This window comes from Lipophrys pholis (genome assembly GCF_963383615.2).
Source record: "Lipophrys pholis genome assembly, chromosome: 4".
Classification (NCBI taxonomy): domain Eukaryota; kingdom Metazoa; phylum Chordata; class Actinopteri; order Blenniiformes; family Blenniidae; genus Lipophrys; species Lipophrys pholis.
The window spans coordinates 1,469,078-1,488,409 of NC_137637.1; the positions used below are offsets into that span (position 1 = coordinate 1,469,078).

Here is a 19,332-nt window from a genome sequence, read left to right on the forward strand (position 1 = left end):
AATCTGCTGTGTCTGTGTGAGCTGGACTGGCTCCACCCACACATGCCCATCTTGGGAAGAGGAGGAAGTACTTCCTCTCGTGGTGCCATGTGCCAGAGCAGAGCTTCCTAATTGTGGGAGGAGTCAAAGGGAGGGCCTACCCTGATTGGGACTGGCTGAACCCCCGATGACACTATATAGTGTAACCCATGTCTGCTACAGACGGCTGATGCACTCCAGCCCTCCGCCACAAGTGGCGCTAGCATAAAAATGGCCGACAGCCGGCACTTCCGGTCGGCAAGTCAATGCTTCCGCTGCGACAACGTACTGACTCGAGATCCAAACAAACCTTCAGAAAAGTACCATAACTTTGAAACTTCATCAGGACAGTTCACCAGATTTGACGGTGAGTGGTCGAAGCCCGGTCTCCACTGAACCAGTACATTAGATTTCTGATCGCAGTGAGGAAAAAAGTTATTTTGTGTGAAAATCGCGACTTCCGGGTTAGCGCGATCGCGGATATCACTATTTAAAGTGTTTATATTTCAGATTGTTTTTGATTGTGTTGTGCAACTGTTTTTGATGATTGATTCGGGAAAGAAATTATTTTTATTTATGAAAATGAACTGTTAATTTGGTGAAACTTATAAGATTTTCTCCTGACCTTGTTTTCAGATCAGGTTTCCCCCCCCCCTCCTGCCCCAGTATTCCTCTTCGAGAGGTGGCAAGCCGATCCGGTAGGACCCCCTTTATTCCTTTTTTTAGTTGCATCCACCGGATACAATTTTTGTTGGATTATGATTCTTTTCCATTCTCTTTTTGATCCATGAACTTTGTTTTTGGAAAAAGAATCTGACGAACTCTGAACTCTGTTTTTTTTGGAAACAAGATTCTGCTTTTCTTTTGACAGAAACACTAAAAGAAACGCTGACTAAAGGTCATACGGGTTTTTGTTAAACCATATCTTCGTGTAGTTATTGTTGTCATTGTTGTGTTTGTTATTGTCATGTACACTTTAAACCGTTAATTTATATCTATATGTTCAATGTGTTTAACTATTTTGTTTTCAATATAATTCACCTACAAAACCTGATTTCTGTGTCTCCGCTTTTCATTCACCCCAAGCTCCTATAAACGAATCTGGGTCCATTGCACTACTGAGCTTTAACCTTATAACTTAATTAAAATAACCGTTACATAGGGTTTGATTTCTGATTGGCTGGTTGGAGCAACACACTTTTTAAAACCTGAAACAAGCCAGGGAGAGAGAGGACAGACTGTCTTCACTTCTGGGAAGTCAGTCCAGGTATGGAGACGATTAGTACTGCTGGGGAACCTTTAGGAAGGGGATTTTGCTAAATATGACCTCTTTAAAAAAGAAATTGAAAATGATAACAACAACAAAAAGTCAAGTCAGCTTTATCTATTTATACAGCACTTAAAAAAAAACATAACAACTTAAACACAAGAATAAAAATGTGTAAAAAGAAAACATCAAAATTGGTTAAAATAGCTTAGAAAGGAAAAACTGCTTTAAAAAACCAAAATTACTAAAATAGAAAAAATAATGGTAAAATGTCTTGAATTGTTAAAACTGTTTACATTTCTAAAACAAGATGAACCACTAAAAAGTAAAACATTCAGGAAAAAAAAGCCAAAACAGGTCAAACTAAATCCACTAAAGTGTCTTTAAAAAGGAGTGAAACTGCAATAACCCGCCGCACTAATCCTAACGGAATCTTTCTTCTACATTCTACTAATGGAACCGTGAGACCAGGCAGTTTTTCAAGACATGGCAAAACTTTTAACAATGGACTGTTTCAAATATTAAAACTCCGTGCAGCAGAAGACATTTTGGTTCCATCATGAGTTTGCATGTTCTTCCTGGGAATACGTGGGTTTTCTCTCAGTACCACAGTTTCCCTTCCACAACCCAAAAGACTTCCTTTTTACACAAATTCTAAATCGCCCGCCTCCATTTGAGGACATGTCCGTCTCACTCAGCCTCGCATCAAGCCCCTCCTCCTTCCCTCCGTCCCTCCGTCCCTCCGTCCCTCCAGGTGTTGGTTTGTCGGTGTGTACTATTCAGAGGTGAGAGTCTGTATATTTGGTTGTAGATGAGCTTCATGCTCACACTTGAATGAGGTCCTTTATCATGCAGGCACCGTCTCCCAGGATCAATGGCCCAGGCTGCTGTATACATAATGTATACATAATGTATACAACAGCAACAATGACAGTTTATACCCGCATAAATATTTGATTCACTGTTTGCAGGGAACTAAAGTTTGAGCTCAGCAGACCCACACAGTCGGCCATCATGGAATCTCATGGATTTTATATTTCGTGGCCACGAGATCGTCACATTTCAATGTATTCAGACTTTTCCTTCATAAAGTATAAAGTATAGGCCCAGATTTACCAAACACAAACGACTGACAGCATTTCTCCTCCAGTTGCTTTGCAGCAGGGATTTCAAAGTGTAATAAAAACACATACATCGAGACATTAACTCTGAAACACATATTCATATTTACAGGTGATTGTACCTCATTGTTACACAAGTGTTAAATACAGGGAGGACGTTCAAGCAGAAAGCTGCTGAACACCGGTGTTCTCCGGAGCTGCAGACGTCTTCCAGAAGAGAAACAGGATTTCACATCTTTTAACTTCATAAAACACAAAGTCAAGTCATTTTTCAGCTGCAACAGAATTCAAGGAAAACCCCACAAGCTTTGATTTGTCTGTATTTTTTCACCCGGAGACATAAAAAATGACCTCAAATCACTATTTCTTGGCCATGAATTAGTATTTCATGGCCTCAATTTCCAATTTCCTTGTCATAAATTACTATTCTGTCGCCTAAAATTACTATTTTGTGGCCTAAAATTACTAATTCATGGTCATAAATTACTATTTTATAGCCTTAAATCTCAATTTCATGGACTCAAATTAATATTTCTTAGCTATTCATTTCGATTCACTATTTCCTTTCCATTCTCTATTTCATGGCCACAAATTTAGAAAGTTATATTTCAGATATCATGTCCATCTGGACACATCAGCTGTTGTAAAAGTTTATTTTTCCACGTTTTATTTTTGAAAAACAAGTCAGTGTCCCAAGTAGTAAATGTTTTCTAAATATCTTGTGGAGAAACATGTAACAGGTGGTTTATACTGCTTTTAAAAACAGCACGCATCCATATAATATACTAATTCTATTACTTTGTGTACCTGCTGCACCTGCACACTTTCATAAGACACAGGAAACTCATCGCTATTTAACAGTGTTATGCTGCCATCTAGTGGTGACATGTGGAAACACATTCCAGTAAAGCCACAGAAAAATAAGATGAATTTCCTCAGGTGTTTCTCAAATGAAAAACTCAGAGTTTCAGTTGAGGAAAAACCAAAAGTCTTTAAAATGTGCAGATGGACACTCGGGAATAGAATCAGGTACAGAACAACTCTCCTTAAAGACTCATCTAAATGTTACCAGAAATTACAACACAAGGACGAATAAACAGCTTCAGCTCATGTTAAAATAAAAAAAACATAAAGACTAAGCAAGTCGTCATATTTGCTCCTTTTGACACGAGGGATGAAAAGTAAGTCTGATTCACAACAATAAAAGATCAATTTTTAACAGTCCATTTATTAAAGTTAAAATAGGAGTTAAGGATGTTCATCACTCTTTGGTTGTATTGATCCAAACGAGACTTTAGGAAGGTAAAGAAGGTCCAGAATCCAAAGAAGTGATGCAGAAGGGGAAGAAATGAAACTGAAATCTGGATGATGGGATAATGAGGAAGTGGAATTCTCCAGAAAATCAATGCAAAAGCAGAAACGAGTCCACCACACAAAACCGCACCACTTCTAATGGATTGAGGGAAAAGCTTCAGCAGAAACATCCAATAAAGCCTGAATATGTTTATTAGAAGTTCTGTCCTTTTATATAAAGTGCAGAAGCTAAATTTGATTATGTATAAGCAGTGAATTATATTTTTCTAAATAGAAAACAGCTTGGTTTTTAAATATCATGCTACGGAGCATTTCAACATGCAGAAAAGGCTTCAGGTGACTCAAAACTGAACGACAGAGAAAAATCGACACTAAACAAACCTGCTAACTTCCATTTTATGTTCAATCCCATCAAGGTAATGTTCATTTGGACCGTTTAAAAAGTGTCAAATGCTGGAATCTAAACACATTCAAGAGTTTGGTTCTACTCTCACATGTCTAGGACAGATATTTCTACGTCTTCTGGCATCTGCTGGTTGTTTCTCCCTACATCTCGGCGCGCTGGGTGCTTGTTGGAAGCTGCTCTCCCAGACTCTGGGACCCGGGCCAAGACGCTCCGCCGGCCGAGGCTCCAGGTCCGGAGCGTCTCCGGCGCATCAATCGAAGTAATAGGTCTGCACAAAGATGTCTTCTCGGCCCCGGTAGACGGGGGAGGAGTTGTAAATGAGGGCTGCGTCCTCCTCCTCGGGACTGGAGAACCGGTGCTGGCTCTTCATGGCTGCAGGAGGGAAATGTTGAGATGGAGCTTCAACGATTCTTTAACAAGCGTTTAAGAGTCGAATGTGCCGGAAACAACATCGACACCATGGAGAATTTAAAAGAGGCTGTTAACCATGAGGCCTTTGGGCCAAAACCTGGAACCGGCTCCAATCCAGATGAAATGCAAAGAAAATGGCAAAAAATGTAAAGCAAACATTGATTTTTTTTAATCCTATAAGGTCGGCTGTCGTTGTACGAACACCTTATTCTTCATTACGGAGCGAGAAGAATCAGCCTCGCTGAAACGTCTTTCCCCGCCGCTTGGAAGGTCCGATTTTAAGCTTTTTAACCGGCCAAGTAAAACCAAAGTCATGATAAAAAAATAAAGGTGATATGTTGGGCCGGGTTCAGTTGGTTCCGTTTTATTTGTTGTTGCACATTTTGTGTATTATTATAAAATGGCTTTCTATGCAACTTGATTCTATGCAGGTAGATCTATGGCCCCCTATGAGCTAGACTCAATAGTTCTATATAGTTACTTAAAAAACATCATGATCTAAAAGAATATATATGTATTCTAAATGTTCCTTAAAAATCATAGAAACACTAAAAATACAGACTAAAACTCTCAAAATGTAACGTGGAAGTTAAAAAACGTGGCGCTGAAATACATTTGCGTGACTTTTAAAGTCACAAAAATAACCAATAAAAAAGACTTTAATATGAGTAATTTGTATAATTTGAATTGTGTTTGATACAAATTTCTTTTAAATGCATTAAAACATATATAGATATATTTAGTTTGAAATTTGGACCATTTGGAAGCTTAATTTGCGGCTGAATTGGAGCTTCTTGCGGGTCAGTTCTGGCCCCCGGGCTTTATGTTTGAAACCTCTACTTTAAGCCAACAGCCACATTAAATCATTAAGATTAGTCCAGAAACTAATTTCACTTGGCAAGAGAACTAGAACCCAATCTAACATATTTCCATTAGCAGTTATTATTGCCTTTAAATCAAGTTGACAGAAGCATATTTATGGACACAAACACATATTTGTAAAAGGTAAAAACGCCTCCAGACGTCAGTCTTCACCTTCAGAGACGAAGAAGCTGGCGGTGTAGAACGACGCCCTCACAGCCGAGGTGGAATGGACCATTCCGGACTTTTCGATCCACTCGAAGGGGCTTTTCTCCGGATGCCACTGCACCGCGTAGAACGGGTAGTATTTGGCTGGACACAACAAACAGACTTATTTTTCTCTTTTTGATCAACATAATTCTCAAAGTCAAAGTTAGAGGGCGGGAACGTGTCAAAGCCTGAGTAAAACCCACAAAGCTTAAATACAGCAGCTGGGGAAGAGGAGTGTCAATTGAATTCTTAAGAGGTTGACGTTATAAGGTGGTGCTGCCCTCTAGTGGACTCGTCTAAATGCTGTTCATCGCTTCCCTTTTCTGTCGGTGTGTTTACAGCAGGGTTTTAAGCAGCGAGCCGTCCAGACGTCATTTGGACGGTCACTTTTCAGAAAAGTTGGATGAAAAAATAGCAACATGTTGCTCAAAGTCTCTAAAATATGTATAATGACCGTCACTACTCGCCTCCGGCTAATTTGACTTAAATTCTTCTTTTTCCGCCAAAATATAGCAAATTATCAGCTCAAGAACACAACTGACTTCCTGTTTGTGTGACGCCCAGTAACGAGCAACGTGATTGGTCAACTGATACCATGTGGTATACACGTTTTGAAAGGCGGCCTCTGATTGGTTCATAATTCTCTGACTCATCCTGATGCTGTGACGCTGCAGGAAACACCAGTGAAGGTAGTAGTGTGTCATTTGCAGACGGTCCCTGCAGGCTGTCCAGCTCTGGTCCCTGAGCAGAGCTTCTTCCTCCACAAAGTGAAGATGAGCTGAATAAAGAGCGGTACCTTCCATGGCGGAGATGAACTCCTTCTCTCCATCACTGTTGGTCGACAGGATTTTGTAAAACCTCTTCAGCTTGGCGTTCCGCGTGTAGTTCTGCAGGTTCAAACAGGTTTTTTCATTAAAGTAGAACCAGCTCGGCTCTCTTATATCGTTTTCCAAGCTTCTTCTCGTAGCGAGAACTCCTGCATCAGTTATGAAATCCAGAAAATTTAAATAAGCTTCCGGGAAGCAGAGAGAAAGCTTCGAGGAACTTCAGCTTCAAAACAAGAATCTTTCACATGTTTGTATCATGAGCATCTGGGAACCTTCCAAAATGAAAATAAAAACTGGAAAATGAAGGAAACCGTCACATTTTGGAATTTAAACTCACTCTTTGCTCATTTTCTATAAAACCAGAAAGGAGACAGTTCTTTTTATTCTAAATGAAGTTAAGAGAACAACAGTGAAGTTTTGAATTCAACGTTGGTGAACTGAGATTCTTTCTCATAAAAAACTTCAGACATGAAGTGTTGGCTGGTAAATAAAGAGGCAAAGAGCAAGAATGAAGATTTCAACCTCTTTTCTTGTTGCATTCACACAGAATATCTAATCTACTGGCTGAAAGGTCAAAGGTAAAGCAGATTAAATGGATAAAACTACAACAACAATTTAAAATGGGATATTGGAAATAAGATGTTAAAAAACAAATGAAGGTAAAGAGAGGAAAGGAGGTGAAAGAGGAAGATACCTGCACCGAGAGGCTCCACTTGTGGAAGTTTGAAGTGACGTTTTCTTCTGCAAGAGACGCCAGAAGATCTTTAGGGAAACTTCTGAACATCCGGCTGGACTGAGCCGCTGTGGAGGGAGGGAGGGAGGGGAAGAGAGGGAGAGGGAGAGGAAGAGAGGGATGGATGGAGGGAGGGAGAGAGGGGGGAGGGAGAGAGGGAGGGGGGAGGGCGAGGGAGGGAGAGAGGTGGAGAGGAAGAGAGGGGGAGGGAGGGAGGGAGGAGAGAGGGAGGGAGGGAGGGAGGGAGGAGAGAGGGAGGGAGAGGAAGAGAGGGGGGAGGGAGGGAGGAAGAGGGGGAGGGAGGGAGGGAAGGAGGAGAGAGGGGGGGAGGGAGGGCGAGGAAGAGAGGGATGGAGGGAGGGAGAGAGAGAGAGAGGGAGAGGAAGAGAGAGAGAGGGAGGGAGAGGAAGAGAGAGACGAAGAGAGAGAGAGGGAGAGGAAGAGAGAGGTGGGGAGGGAGGGAGGGAGGGAGGAGAGATGTTTCTTACAGACGAAAGGTTTAACAGAGAGAATAACTAGAAGTGATCGATTCATGAGAAAAGTGAAAGAAAAAGAGGAAATATTCAGAATTGGAGTTTCTACCAAGATACAAACTTTAGGAACCGAAACTCAGGATACCAGAGTAGAGGAGGAGGAGTAACTAAAAAGTAAAGTAGTACTAGAATAGAGGAGTAACTAAAGAGTAAAGTAGTGCCAGAATAGAGGAGGAGGAACTAAAGAGTAAAGTAGTACCAGAGTAGAGGAGTAACTAAAGAGTAAAGTAGCAGAGTAGAGAAGGAGGAGTAACTAAAAAGTAAAGTAGTACCAGAGTAGAGGAGTAACTAAAGAGTAAAGTAGCAGAGTAGAGGAGGAGGAGTAACTAAAGAGTAAAGTAACAGAGTAGCAGAGGAGGAGTAACTAAAGAGTAAAGTAGCAGAGTAGAGGAGGAGGAGTAACTAAAGAGTAAAGTAGCAGAGTAGAGGAGGGATACCTGTGGTGAACTTGAGAGGCAGAGCCACAGCTCTGGTGTCGGTCAGAGTCAACAGGTTCTTGTTGGACGTGAGGACGGAGAGCTGCTGGAAGCCCTGGCAGGTTCCCCACAGGGGGAAGTAGTCTCCTGCATCGTTGGCCTGTGGAGGGTGAGAGGGTGGTGGATGAGAGGGTGGTGGATGGAGGACGAGAGGGTGGAGGATGAGAGGGTGGTGGATGGAGGACGAGAGGATGGAGGACGAGAGGGTGGAGGACGAGAGGGTGGAGGACGAGAGGGTGGAGGACGAGAGGGTGGAGGTCCTACCTTTACAGCCAGGTGGTAGAAGATCTTTGCAGCTCGACTAAACAGAGAATTCTCCAGGTTGACGTTGCCTCCAGGAAGCAGCAACCTGCAGCCACATTGGAAATATTCAGATCAATTCTACAGAAACACGGAGAAATAAATATAAAAAGCTTTTTCAGAAAATGTTCAACTCAACATTTCTACTATTAAATTAATAACTAGCATGTGTGATGTATAATTTCAGATATAGACCATCAGTGATTTATCTCTTAAAATCACAGACTTGCAGCGATTAATGATGAAGATAAATATCCAAAAGCAGAATAAATCTAATATAATATAAAAAGAATTTAAAAGGGACGTTTCATCCGTCACTGTTTGGACCATGGTGAAATAAAACTATTAAACTCACCCGTTTATCGAGAAGAAGAGCTTTGAATATTCTTCTTCTGTTCGATTGATTCTGATAAAAACAAACAAAATAAACGTCACGTCTTCCAGCAGGGAGATTAAAACTAGGATGTAATCCTGAAGCTGCTGAAGGATGATAAACTTGGATTAGATCGTATGTTTAATGAAGATGGATGGAAAATATGCAAATAAACCTGAAGAGAACAACAAACAAGGAGAGTATCGGATGTTTAACTTATTTTACAGGAAGATTCTCACATAATAATGACAAAGAGACACACCTTCATTAAATATTCAGGTGACTGTAAGGTTCAAGTCAAAATTTACTTTATTGTTAATTCTGCTGTCCGTAGAAGACACACAGTGGAACTGAAATTTCAAATATTGGAATATAGACTAAATATAGAATCCAAAATAGGATGAATAAAGAGAATGAGGGCATGAAAAAGAGTGCAACAAGATTCAAAAACAGAAGTTAAAAAGTCTGAAATGTGTAATATATAACACATAAAAGAAGCAGTTCTTGTATTTGGGTAAAAGCTCCAACACCTTTGCATGATTTGTACCATTTCAACTGATTTTTACCTGAAAATCATTAAAAAAAACTAAAGAATTAACTTTAATTCTGAGCATTGAACAATAGAATAGTATCAGTGCATTTGAACAAGTTTTCATTTATAAGTGACTGGAAAAGGTTTTAAGCTCAACAAGAACTAATTGTAGTTTGGCCCCGCCCATTTTAACCCGCATGACTTGCTTTAGCTGGAAATTTAACAACGACCCAAAATGTAATAAAATATAATGTAATAAAACCCAAAATGTAGGAAAAAAACAACAACCTTCAAACCAGCTTGTTTTACATCGTTCACCGTCTCACCTGATGGGAACAACCCTGGCGCCGGCGGCCTCCAGGTATTTCACGTAGCACGCCGCAATGTAAGAAATTCCATGTGCAAACTGGTCTCTTGGGAGGTTCTCCTGCGACAGCACACCTGAGAACCAGACGACAGGTTCCTGACCAAGTCTCAGGACAAACCACCGCACGACACACACACACACACACACACACACACACACACACACACACACACACACACACACACACACACACACACACACACACACACACACACACACACACACACGAGAATGAATGGAAAGGACTATATACGTCAACTAGAGCTACATTCGGTAGAGCTCAGACCTTCGCCAACGCCACATTTGTTTGTGGAACCAAGTTAGCATTTCTAGCATGATAGCCATTAGCTCACATCGACGCTAACTAGGTAGCTACATCACTGTGAAACACTGAGCAGGGAGCGTCTCCATGGCAACAGACGCTGATCTCCATGAGGTGCCTCCCTCTCCACTTTGTATGGGAACTTTTGTTTTTTTTCAGAGTTTTGGGGGATTTATTCAGAAACTATTCGCCGTTAACGTCCCAAAATCTGATGGATTGGTCCTTTGATGATGACGAATCATCCCTGAAAATATCATGCAATTCAAGAGAGTAGTTTTTGCAAGAAGTTGGTCAAATACACACATAAATAAAGAAATAAATACAAATAAATAAATTTGTAACTATGGACAAACCGATACCACAGAGTACTAACCCTTAGCTACATGATCAAGCCTAATTCATACTCCATACTTAAATTATATGTTATGTACTCAGAGTATGAAGGTTACTCATTTTGCGAGTACTTCACACCGTTTCGATTTTTCTATTCTCTATTACGTTTTTTGAACTATTACGTCACAGTATTCCCGGTGGAACTGCCAAATTAGGACATCGACACTTCGAGCAATCTGCCATTTTTGTTTCTCGCTGCGATTTTGTAGTCCAACCTAAGGGTTCCGAAGTTACGAGAGGATAAGTGGAAATGTTCGGTTGTTGGATGTAGTAACCCACAAGCTTCGTTACACCGTCTCCCAGCATCAGAACCTTTTCGAAGTGCCTGGTTGAGTTTTATTTTTCACAGAAATGTACCCACATCTGTGGGTAAGGTCATTTTTGTGTGCGCGAAGCACTTCAAGGACGACTGCTTCAGCAACCTCCGCCAGTATAAAGAAGGATTTGCCGAAAGACTTGGTCTGATTGAGCGGTCAGTTCCTTCTATCTATGGAGACGACGAACAGAGCAATTCGGTAAGCTGTATATAACGCTAAAAAGTGTGATGATAAGACGTCCCTGTCATTGTTTTGTTAGCATTAGCAGTTGCACCATCTTCATATGTTAGCGCTGTGTGCTCGTTTTAGATTATAATGTAACTTCTGTGTTAAATAGTCGTTGTAATACAGGCAGTATTGTAGTAGTGGGCATGGATGGAGAAGTTAGTGTAAATATAGTAACACACCATTGCGTTACATCCATATGAAGACGTTGTTCTTCAGGTGCATCATGGTCATTTTCATCTCGCTCCGCCGGGTCCGACTCTGGCTCCAACATGTATGGCTGGATGGACAAATCTTCCCTTGTTGACATTTTGTAAATAATGTGTGAATATAAAGTTTCTGCGCCGCTAGATAATTGTATCTGTTCTATCAAACTACAAAGATGGCCGAACAGGGTGGAGTTGAACCGAGTGTCACCTCTGCAACCTGGAGAGGAGGCGGGGTATGAAGTGTCTCATTTGCATTTGAAGAGACCGCCCCAAAACGAGTTGCTCTCAGAAGCACATCAGAAAAGGGGTTGAAAAGGGGCCTGTGGAGCTCTAATAATGAGAAATTCAGACCCAAGCATTGCAGTTCCGCTTTATATAGACCACAACTGTATGATTTATATGTAAAAAGGAAGGATTTAAAAGCATGATATGTCTCCTTTAAAAGTGGACAGTGGGGAGGATTGTCTGACGGGCAGTGGTAGCTCATTCCACAACAGAGGGGCTGCAACAGAAAAGGCCCTGTCCCCTCTGAGCTTTGGTTTGGACCTCGGTACCTCCAGAAGAAGCTGATCAGCTGACCGGAGGCACCGAGCAGGGGTTTGGGGTGGAGCAGCTCAGAGAGGTAGGGCGGGGCAAGACCATTCAGAGATTTAAAAACAAATAAAAGAATCGTAAAACGAATTCTAAAATGCACCGGCAGCCAGTGGAGAGACGCCAGAACGGGTGTTATGTGCTCCAGTTAGAAAAAATAAATAAAATGATGGAAGAAGAAAGAACCATTGTCCAATTAGATGCTTCAAGTTGAGATTTAAGAAAAAAAATCCGTTAGTTATTTTAGGTACTAAATGTGCATTCCTTTCCCCGCAGAAAACTGGTTTTCAGTGTCGGACACTTGCTCTTGACCCCCACAGGGACTCGTTTCATCTCCATCAGCGCACAAGGACAAGCGCAGACGCGCACAGTTTCTGCTGGAACATTCTGAATGAGAATTACGTAAGAGCTATGACAGGCAGTGCACGCACAGCGTGTTTCCACGCGGGCTGGGAGAGACAAGAGACGGATCTTACCGATGATCGGTCTGGTGTTGAGCTGCGGGGCTGATGCCGCGGCGCACGGTGCCGGTGCGCACCGGAGAGCGGAGAGCACCCTGAACAGGACGAGAGGCGGTCGACACATTCAACACTGCGCAACTGCACAATTAGAGACAAGAACCAAACAAAACAAAAATAAAATAAAATAAAAACTCTGCAAATGAGGAGTGGCGGCTGGCGGTGATGCAGGCTCCAGATAAAACCCGACAGTGACGAATATTTTATGCATTTAAAAGAAAAAGAAAAAACACGCAATAAGATGGTGATCCGCGCAGAGGTGCGGACGTCTGAGAGGTGCTGCAGTGAGAACTCTTGGAGAGATTGTGGAAATGACTGAACGTCACCAGTTCAGGTGGAGGTGAGCAGACCTGGGACCGCATTTATAAAGTAGCTTGCGCACAAAACAGGTCCTGAAAGACGCGAACGCCACGTCCCACGCACAGTTTGTGATCTAAGAAAATAAACTTTGCGGGAGAATGTGCGTACCGGTACGACAACTTTGAACCTTGCGCACGCACATTTTGGAGACGGGGAACCTGGTGGTGCTGATAGTGAGGTGGAGAATTGAAGCCAGATTCATCTCATACATTTAACATCTTCAAATATCAGACTTATTGATCCACGTGATCATAAACAGCCAAGCTGCAGTGTTCTAGGGGTTTCTTTAGTGAGACGTTACTGCTGAATCAGCAGCATCATGTTCATATGTCATAGTTTCATCTTCAAATGATACAGAGCGGTGGATAGTGTTAACCTTTCCTGCTCCGGTCTCCACACCTTGGTAGGGAGAAACAGGGGAGACTAACTTCACTCCAGGGCCGAAGCTGTCCCAAGCTTCGGAGTTAACTGCCTCCCGTGACAGCCGGTGAAAAACAGGACACGTGACTATGTTTCCAAGTTACACACTTGTTCCCTTTATTTGCCAATGACTTGTTCTGTTCATAGAGCTTCTTTCTGGACAGTTCCATCGGCACACTGGCTCCCTCCCGCACGCTGGTCAAGCAAGCCAGGCACCTCCCACACTGTTAAAGGGGCGACGCGCGCACACACACACACACACACACACACACACACACACACACACACACACACACACACACACACACACACACACACACACACACACACACACACACACACACACACAACCCTTCAAAAAACACTGATACACCTATGACACAGGTTATAAAATCATCAATGCTCTAATTTGACGATCAGGGTGTGCCGAACTGACTTCAATACCATTTCCACAAACCATTGTCATTAACATGAAAACAACCGTATATATATATATATATATATATATATATATATATATATATACGTATATAGAGTGTATCGAGTGTTTCTTTTTCCATTGAACATATGAACATATAAAAGTTTCCCAAAACAGTTGTATGAAAAAAAAGAAACACTCTTAACTGTGTTTTGAACATTCAGACTGTCCACAAACTGTGGAACTTAGTGGGCCACCAACTCACCATACCAGACCGGGGGTCTGGTATGGTGGCGGCTGGCCGGCTCAGCAGACCCTGATGGTCTGTCCCGCCCTGGGGAACCTCAACAGAGGAAAAGTTCAGGTGAGAGGATATGAAAGTGTCAGGATCCGGTGGGTCCGGTCCTGGCAGTTATATGTTTTATGTTTTGTGTTCTGTTTGTTTTGGTGAGTGTTGTTTTTCTGTTCTGTGCGTAGTGTTCCTTCCTCCGCCTCGCATTGTGACAGCAGAGCAGGCGCAGCCGTGGGGGAGGATAACTCGTTCCACCTGTGGCTCATCAGCGGCTCCGCCCTTAAAAGCCTGGAGCTGCCAGTGGTCGTCGCCAGTCCGTACTCCTGTGAGGATAGTCGTCTGTGCCAGCGCTCTCTTCAGAGTTTTGTCCCCTGGTGATGATCCCTGAGCTCCCAACAGTTCCTGTTTTCCTGTGCACTCCCGGACCTCGCCATCCTCTCCCATCCGGCACCGTGGAGAAGCTTCTCTGCGGTCGTTGTCTGGGAGCTGAAGGATCCCCCTTGTTAAACTTTTGATTTTTTTCACCTCTCTAACAAACGTGGTCTCGTGTGTTCTGCATCTTGGGTCTGCCCTCCCGGAACCATGACAGAAAGAGGGTAAAGTGGCTACGCCCCCGGCTAGCTCAGTTGGTAGAGCATGAGACTCACAATCTCAGGGTCACAATCTCCTGTGGGCCACCTGCAGGAAGGTTCTTAATCAGGTGCCATGTGATCTGGGTGGCAGTGCTCAGACTGTCACCCCCGCGACTCGGAAACGGATAAGCGGAAGAAAATGGATGGATGGATGGATAAAGTGGCTACTGCAGGGGCGCCCTCTGCTAGGCATGATGAGTTAGGACTGGTGGCCTCCTCTGCATCAGTGCTGGAGAACTGCTGAGACAGACCCAGCTCTGGATCTGCAGGATCTGTGTCCAGTGTCAGAGAAGACACCTCTATGGGTGCCTACTCCGCTGTCCAGCGACTCGCGACAGCGGGAGGGCTTCAGCTAGTCGTGGTGAACCACTTTGGTCTTTGTCTCTGGGTCTTTTTGTATCCTATACACCAGGTCATCCAGTTGGCCCAGGATGAAATACGGGCCATCGTAGGATGGAAGGAATTTTCTTACCCTGTTCTTGACCTTCCGTGTACCCTTGATGAGGTACCACACAGCATCCCCAATGTGATACTGTGTGCGGGAGCAGTTCTTGTCATATTGTCTCTTTGCACGTTTCACAGACTCACCAAGTGCGTCTCTGGCCATTTGGTGAGCTAGCTACACGCGCTCACTGTGGTGTTGGACATATTCAGGGGCTGAGGGGGTTCCGTCTGGGTCTGGGGGCAAGCCAGTTAGTTGATCCACAGGCTCACTCACCTCCCAGCCAAACAACATAAAGTTGGGGGTGAACCCAGTAGCACTGTGCTTTGTTGCCCTATAGGCCGTGACAGCATAGGGGATCATGAGGTCCCAGTCCCAGTGACAACGCTCAGCCGTGGTAGCCAGAATTGTCTGCAGGGTTGCATTGAATCCCTCGACCTGGCCGTCAGACTGTGGTCGAAATGGTGTGGTGTGCCTTTTGTCTATGCCAAACAGAATGCAACACCTGTGGTGCTCCATAACAACACACCCACTCTGAGGCTAGAACTTCAGCCACAGCCTTGTCATCAGGCAAGGGGAAAGCTTCCACCCATTTTGTGAAGTAATCCTGTATCACGAGTACATAGCGGTTCCTGCTCTCTGTCTCATTAAGTGGGCCCATGATGTCGAGGTCCCCACTCTGACAGTCCCCATAGGTGCCTGTGGCGTCTTTCGGGGTCTGGCCTTTGCTGCACAGCTGGTACAAGTGTGACACCAGAGCGACACGTCTTCTCTCATTCGATACCAGTAGTAGCGGGTCTGAAGCCGAGTCACTGTGTGCTCTACACCAAAATGTCCGCCCACCGGCCCTTCGTGCATCTGTTTCATGACATCCGACTGGAAGGCGCGTGGCAGCACTAATTTTGGTAAAACTGGGTATCATCCAGACAGTAGAACCTCCTCACCAATATTCCATTACTAATGTAGAGCCTCTTCCACTGGCTCCAGTATGTCTTAGTGGCAGGACCGTGTGGTGAAACTGTCACCCAAGGGGGTCGCTCTCCTCCAGCCTCCATCCATGCTTCAACAGGTGCAATGTCTAGATCAGTTTCCTGGGCCTGCTGGAGCTCCTCCTGGGACCAACTAGAGAACAGTGAGGTTTCATTGGTCTTAGTCAGGAAGATCCTCTCAGAAAGGTTCTCTGTGTCAGTGCACTGTGTCACTTCTACCCCCACTGGACTCACCGTAGTGGTAACATGGTGTCTCTCTAGCCCCACCAGACTCTGTGTTCACTGCTCAACAACAGAGTCCAACTCACACTGCACAGCTTGGTGACTGATGTTCTCTGGCCGAGGGGAGGGGTCTGGCAGCTTACATGGACAGGACTGACGGCAGGGCCTCCTGGACAGGGAATCTGCATTGCTGTGCAAATGGCCAGGGAGATGGACGATCTCAAAATTGTACTCACCAGGCTTTTCTAGCCACCTGGCGAGCTGTCCCTCAGGCTCCTTCATTCTCGTTAACCAGCGTAGGCTGCTGTGATCAGTACGCACGACAAAGGTACTAACTGAAATGTGATGTATACTCCACCATAGCTAGTAGCTCTTGTCGCGTGGTACAATAGTTCCGTTCAGTTGTTGACAGCTTACGACTCCCATAAGCCAACATCCCCCCCCCCCCCCCCCCCCCCCCCCCCGTGCCCTGAACTTGGGAGAGATTGGCACTAATGCCCACATCACTTGCATCTGTGTCTAATAACATGTCACCTTGGCCGAGTGGATAACCCAGGACTGGTGCAGTAGTGAGGAGGCGCATCAGTTTATCAAATGCTTTTTGGCTTTTTTCGGTCCACTGAAACCGGGCGTGCTTCTTTGTCAGCGCATGAAGGGGCTCAGCAGTGGAGGCAAAATCTTTAACAAACCGCAGATAACATGATGCAAGGCCAACGAATCTGCGTACCTCTTGAAGTGACATTGGCACCAGCCACTCCTGCACCTTTTGGACTTTGCTGGGGTTGGTGGCCACACCGTCCTCTGACACAAAGAGACCTAGATAGGAAGAGGCAGCACTCCGCGGGTTTCAGCTTTAGGTTGGCCTCGTGAAGTCTTTTTAATGCAAAGTGCCTCGTCAATGTTTTTGCATCTCAATCAGCCTGTGGATCGCCAGCATTTGCCGCTAAATACTGAGAAAAGATGAAGAAAAGGAATTTTACAGAGAGACAAATAGTCATGGAGGAGGTGGAGGTCAGGAGATATGATCTGGTGTCACAGTAGTGGGATCACTAATAAAAGAAAAACAAGTGATCAGCTGCTCGTCATCACTGATGGAAATAGTGTGAGAGTCAGATAGATCAGTGACTGCAGAGGTGGAGGAGAGGAGTCTTATCTGAAGGTGGAGGCCAGAGGAGAGTGACATCATGGAGGAGAGTGACATCATTGGGGTCAGTACTTACATACGTATCTTACCACCATCCAGTATGGAGTGAATGAATAATGTAAAGCATCTTTGAGAGTCAAGAAAAGCGCTATATAAAACCAATGCGTTGTTATATTATGTTGACTTTAATATGATCAATGACTAAAACTAAAGATTAGCTTTCAGTTACTTTGAGTACTGCAAACTCAAAATGAACAAGTTACCATAATGTCATTTCTTTAATTAGTTTGAATACACAAAGTAATTTAATCAATTTTAACTGAGCTAAGTTAACATTAATTAGTTTTTGTAAGGCAATCAGTTTGCATATTTATTTTAAATTAAAGTCAACCGGATATTTTACAAGTGAGTTTGACATGAAGGATTTTCTAAACTAATCACCATTGGGCTCCTGTGTTTTCATTGATCCTGAAGATACACTCAACTTTGATATTTAAACGGAGCTCAATCAACAGTTCACTGTGAGTCTCGATAGATAATCCAGAAAAATTGGAGAATGTCTTGAGCTGTATGTAAAAATCAACAGATTCAAGTGAATCAATAGAAGACTGTAGCTTTACATGGACTACCAGCAGTTTGAGATAAATACTTGAGAAAATGGTGACCCAACTAAAACATGAACCAACCGACGTCTCAACATGTAAAGCTTCCACAGTTCATGAGGAAAACAAAGACATGACTGCAGCTCCAACTGTTGTGGTGATAAACCACAGAGACGAACCGCCGTCAATGAGCTGCTGAACAGAGTCAGAGCCTTCCCACCCAAAGCCTGATCACTGTCCCAAGGAGGGAGACGGCAGCGTCCTGCCTTTCTGCTGTCAGACCCTGCGGTGCCGGGATCCGGAAGTTTTCTACGTGAGACAGATCTATGGCTGAGATCCACGCTGAGACGCAGATAAAAGAGGAAGACACTCTCGTTCTCACTGCAGCACCTCTCAGACGTCCGCACCTCTGCGCGGATCACCATCTTACAATCCTGCGTCTTTTTTTTCTTCTTTTAAATGCGTAAAACATTTGTCATTGTCAGGATTCATCTGTAACCTGCACCGCCGCTAACCCTCATTTGCAGAGTTTTGTTTGGTTCTTGTCTCTAATTGTGCAGTTGCGCAGTGTTGAATGTGTCGACCGGCTCTCGTCCTGTTCGCGGTACTCTCCGCTCTCCGGTGCGCACCGGCACCGTGCGCCGCGGCATCAGCCCCGCAGCTCAACACCAGACCGATCATCGGTAAGGTCCGTCTCTTGTCTCTCCCAGCCCGCGTGGAAACACGCTGTGCGTGCACTGCCTGTCACAGCTCGTACGTAATTCTCATTCAGAATGTTCCAGCAGAAACTGTGCGCGTCTGCGCTTGTCCTTGTGCGCTGATGGAGATGAAACGAGTCCCTGTGGGGGTCAAGAGCAAGTGTCCGACACTGAAAACCAGTTTTCTGCGGGGAAAGGAATGCACATTTAGTACCTAAAATAACTAACGGATTTTTTTTCTTAAATTTCAACTTGAAGCATCTAATTGGACAATGGTTCTTTCTTCTTCCATCACTTTATATCCAACCAGACAGAAATCATGCTTTAGTTTTAACTGCCTGTAACATCTTCTGCTTCAGATATTTCCCATTCTGCTGCCAAAAATAGTTATTTTATAATTAGAAATGTTGAAGAAATTTATTTGAATTGTAGCAAGGAACAAAAAAAAATCTTTATACTTAGAATTTGCAAGTTTCCAGCCCAGAAGTAGAATATGTAGAACCTCTGCTTCTATTGAAATGGCTAAAAACTGAGTTTTCAATTTGTCTTTAAAATCCTCCACAAAAACAGGATTTTTCTGATATCGACAGACAAACTATCCCATAAGAAGCTCCTGTACTGTACCAGGGGTGTCAAACATTTGGTCCGGGGGCCAAAACTGGCACGCGGGAGCCTCCAATCTGGACAAACCTGTGAGAAAATGGTAAAAATTTTATTTATTTCAATACAAATGTTTTCCGATTGGGAGACGACCGCTCTACCAAACGAGATATGCCGCCCCAGATTGTG

General features: G+C 43.8%; 1 protein-coding gene across 3 annotated transcripts in view; it reads right to left on the minus strand.

Annotated features, from left to right (window-relative positions):
• Positions 1-2,489: 2,489 nt before the first annotated feature.
• LOC308108502 (gamma-glutamyl hydrolase-like) overlaps positions 2,490-19,332 on the minus strand; it is a 17,416-nt gene continuing 573 nt past the window's right edge. Inside the window, exons 1-9 of one of the 3 annotated variants that reach the window (XM_080461483.1) lie at positions 12,283-12,774; positions 9,709-9,823; positions 8,833-8,883; positions 8,442-8,526; positions 8,139-8,277; positions 7,130-7,236; positions 6,405-6,495; positions 5,573-5,710; positions 3,016-4,498 (exon numbers count right to left, since the gene is read on the minus strand). In XM_080461483.1, coding sequence (XP_080317609.1) covers positions 4,377-4,498; positions 5,573-5,710; positions 6,405-6,495; positions 7,130-7,236; positions 8,139-8,277; positions 8,442-8,526; positions 8,833-8,883; positions 9,709-9,823; positions 12,283-12,391 — 957 coding nt within the window. In that variant the 5' untranslated portion in view covers positions 12,392-12,774 and the 3' untranslated portion in view covers positions 3,016-4,376. Of the gene's footprint in view, positions 4,499-5,572; positions 5,711-6,404; positions 6,496-7,129; positions 7,237-8,138; positions 8,278-8,441; positions 8,527-8,832; positions 8,884-9,708; positions 9,824-12,282; positions 12,775-19,167; positions 19,234-19,332 lie in introns of those variants that run through there. The other 2 variants (XM_080461484.1, XM_080461485.1) reach the window with 2 other exon arrangements.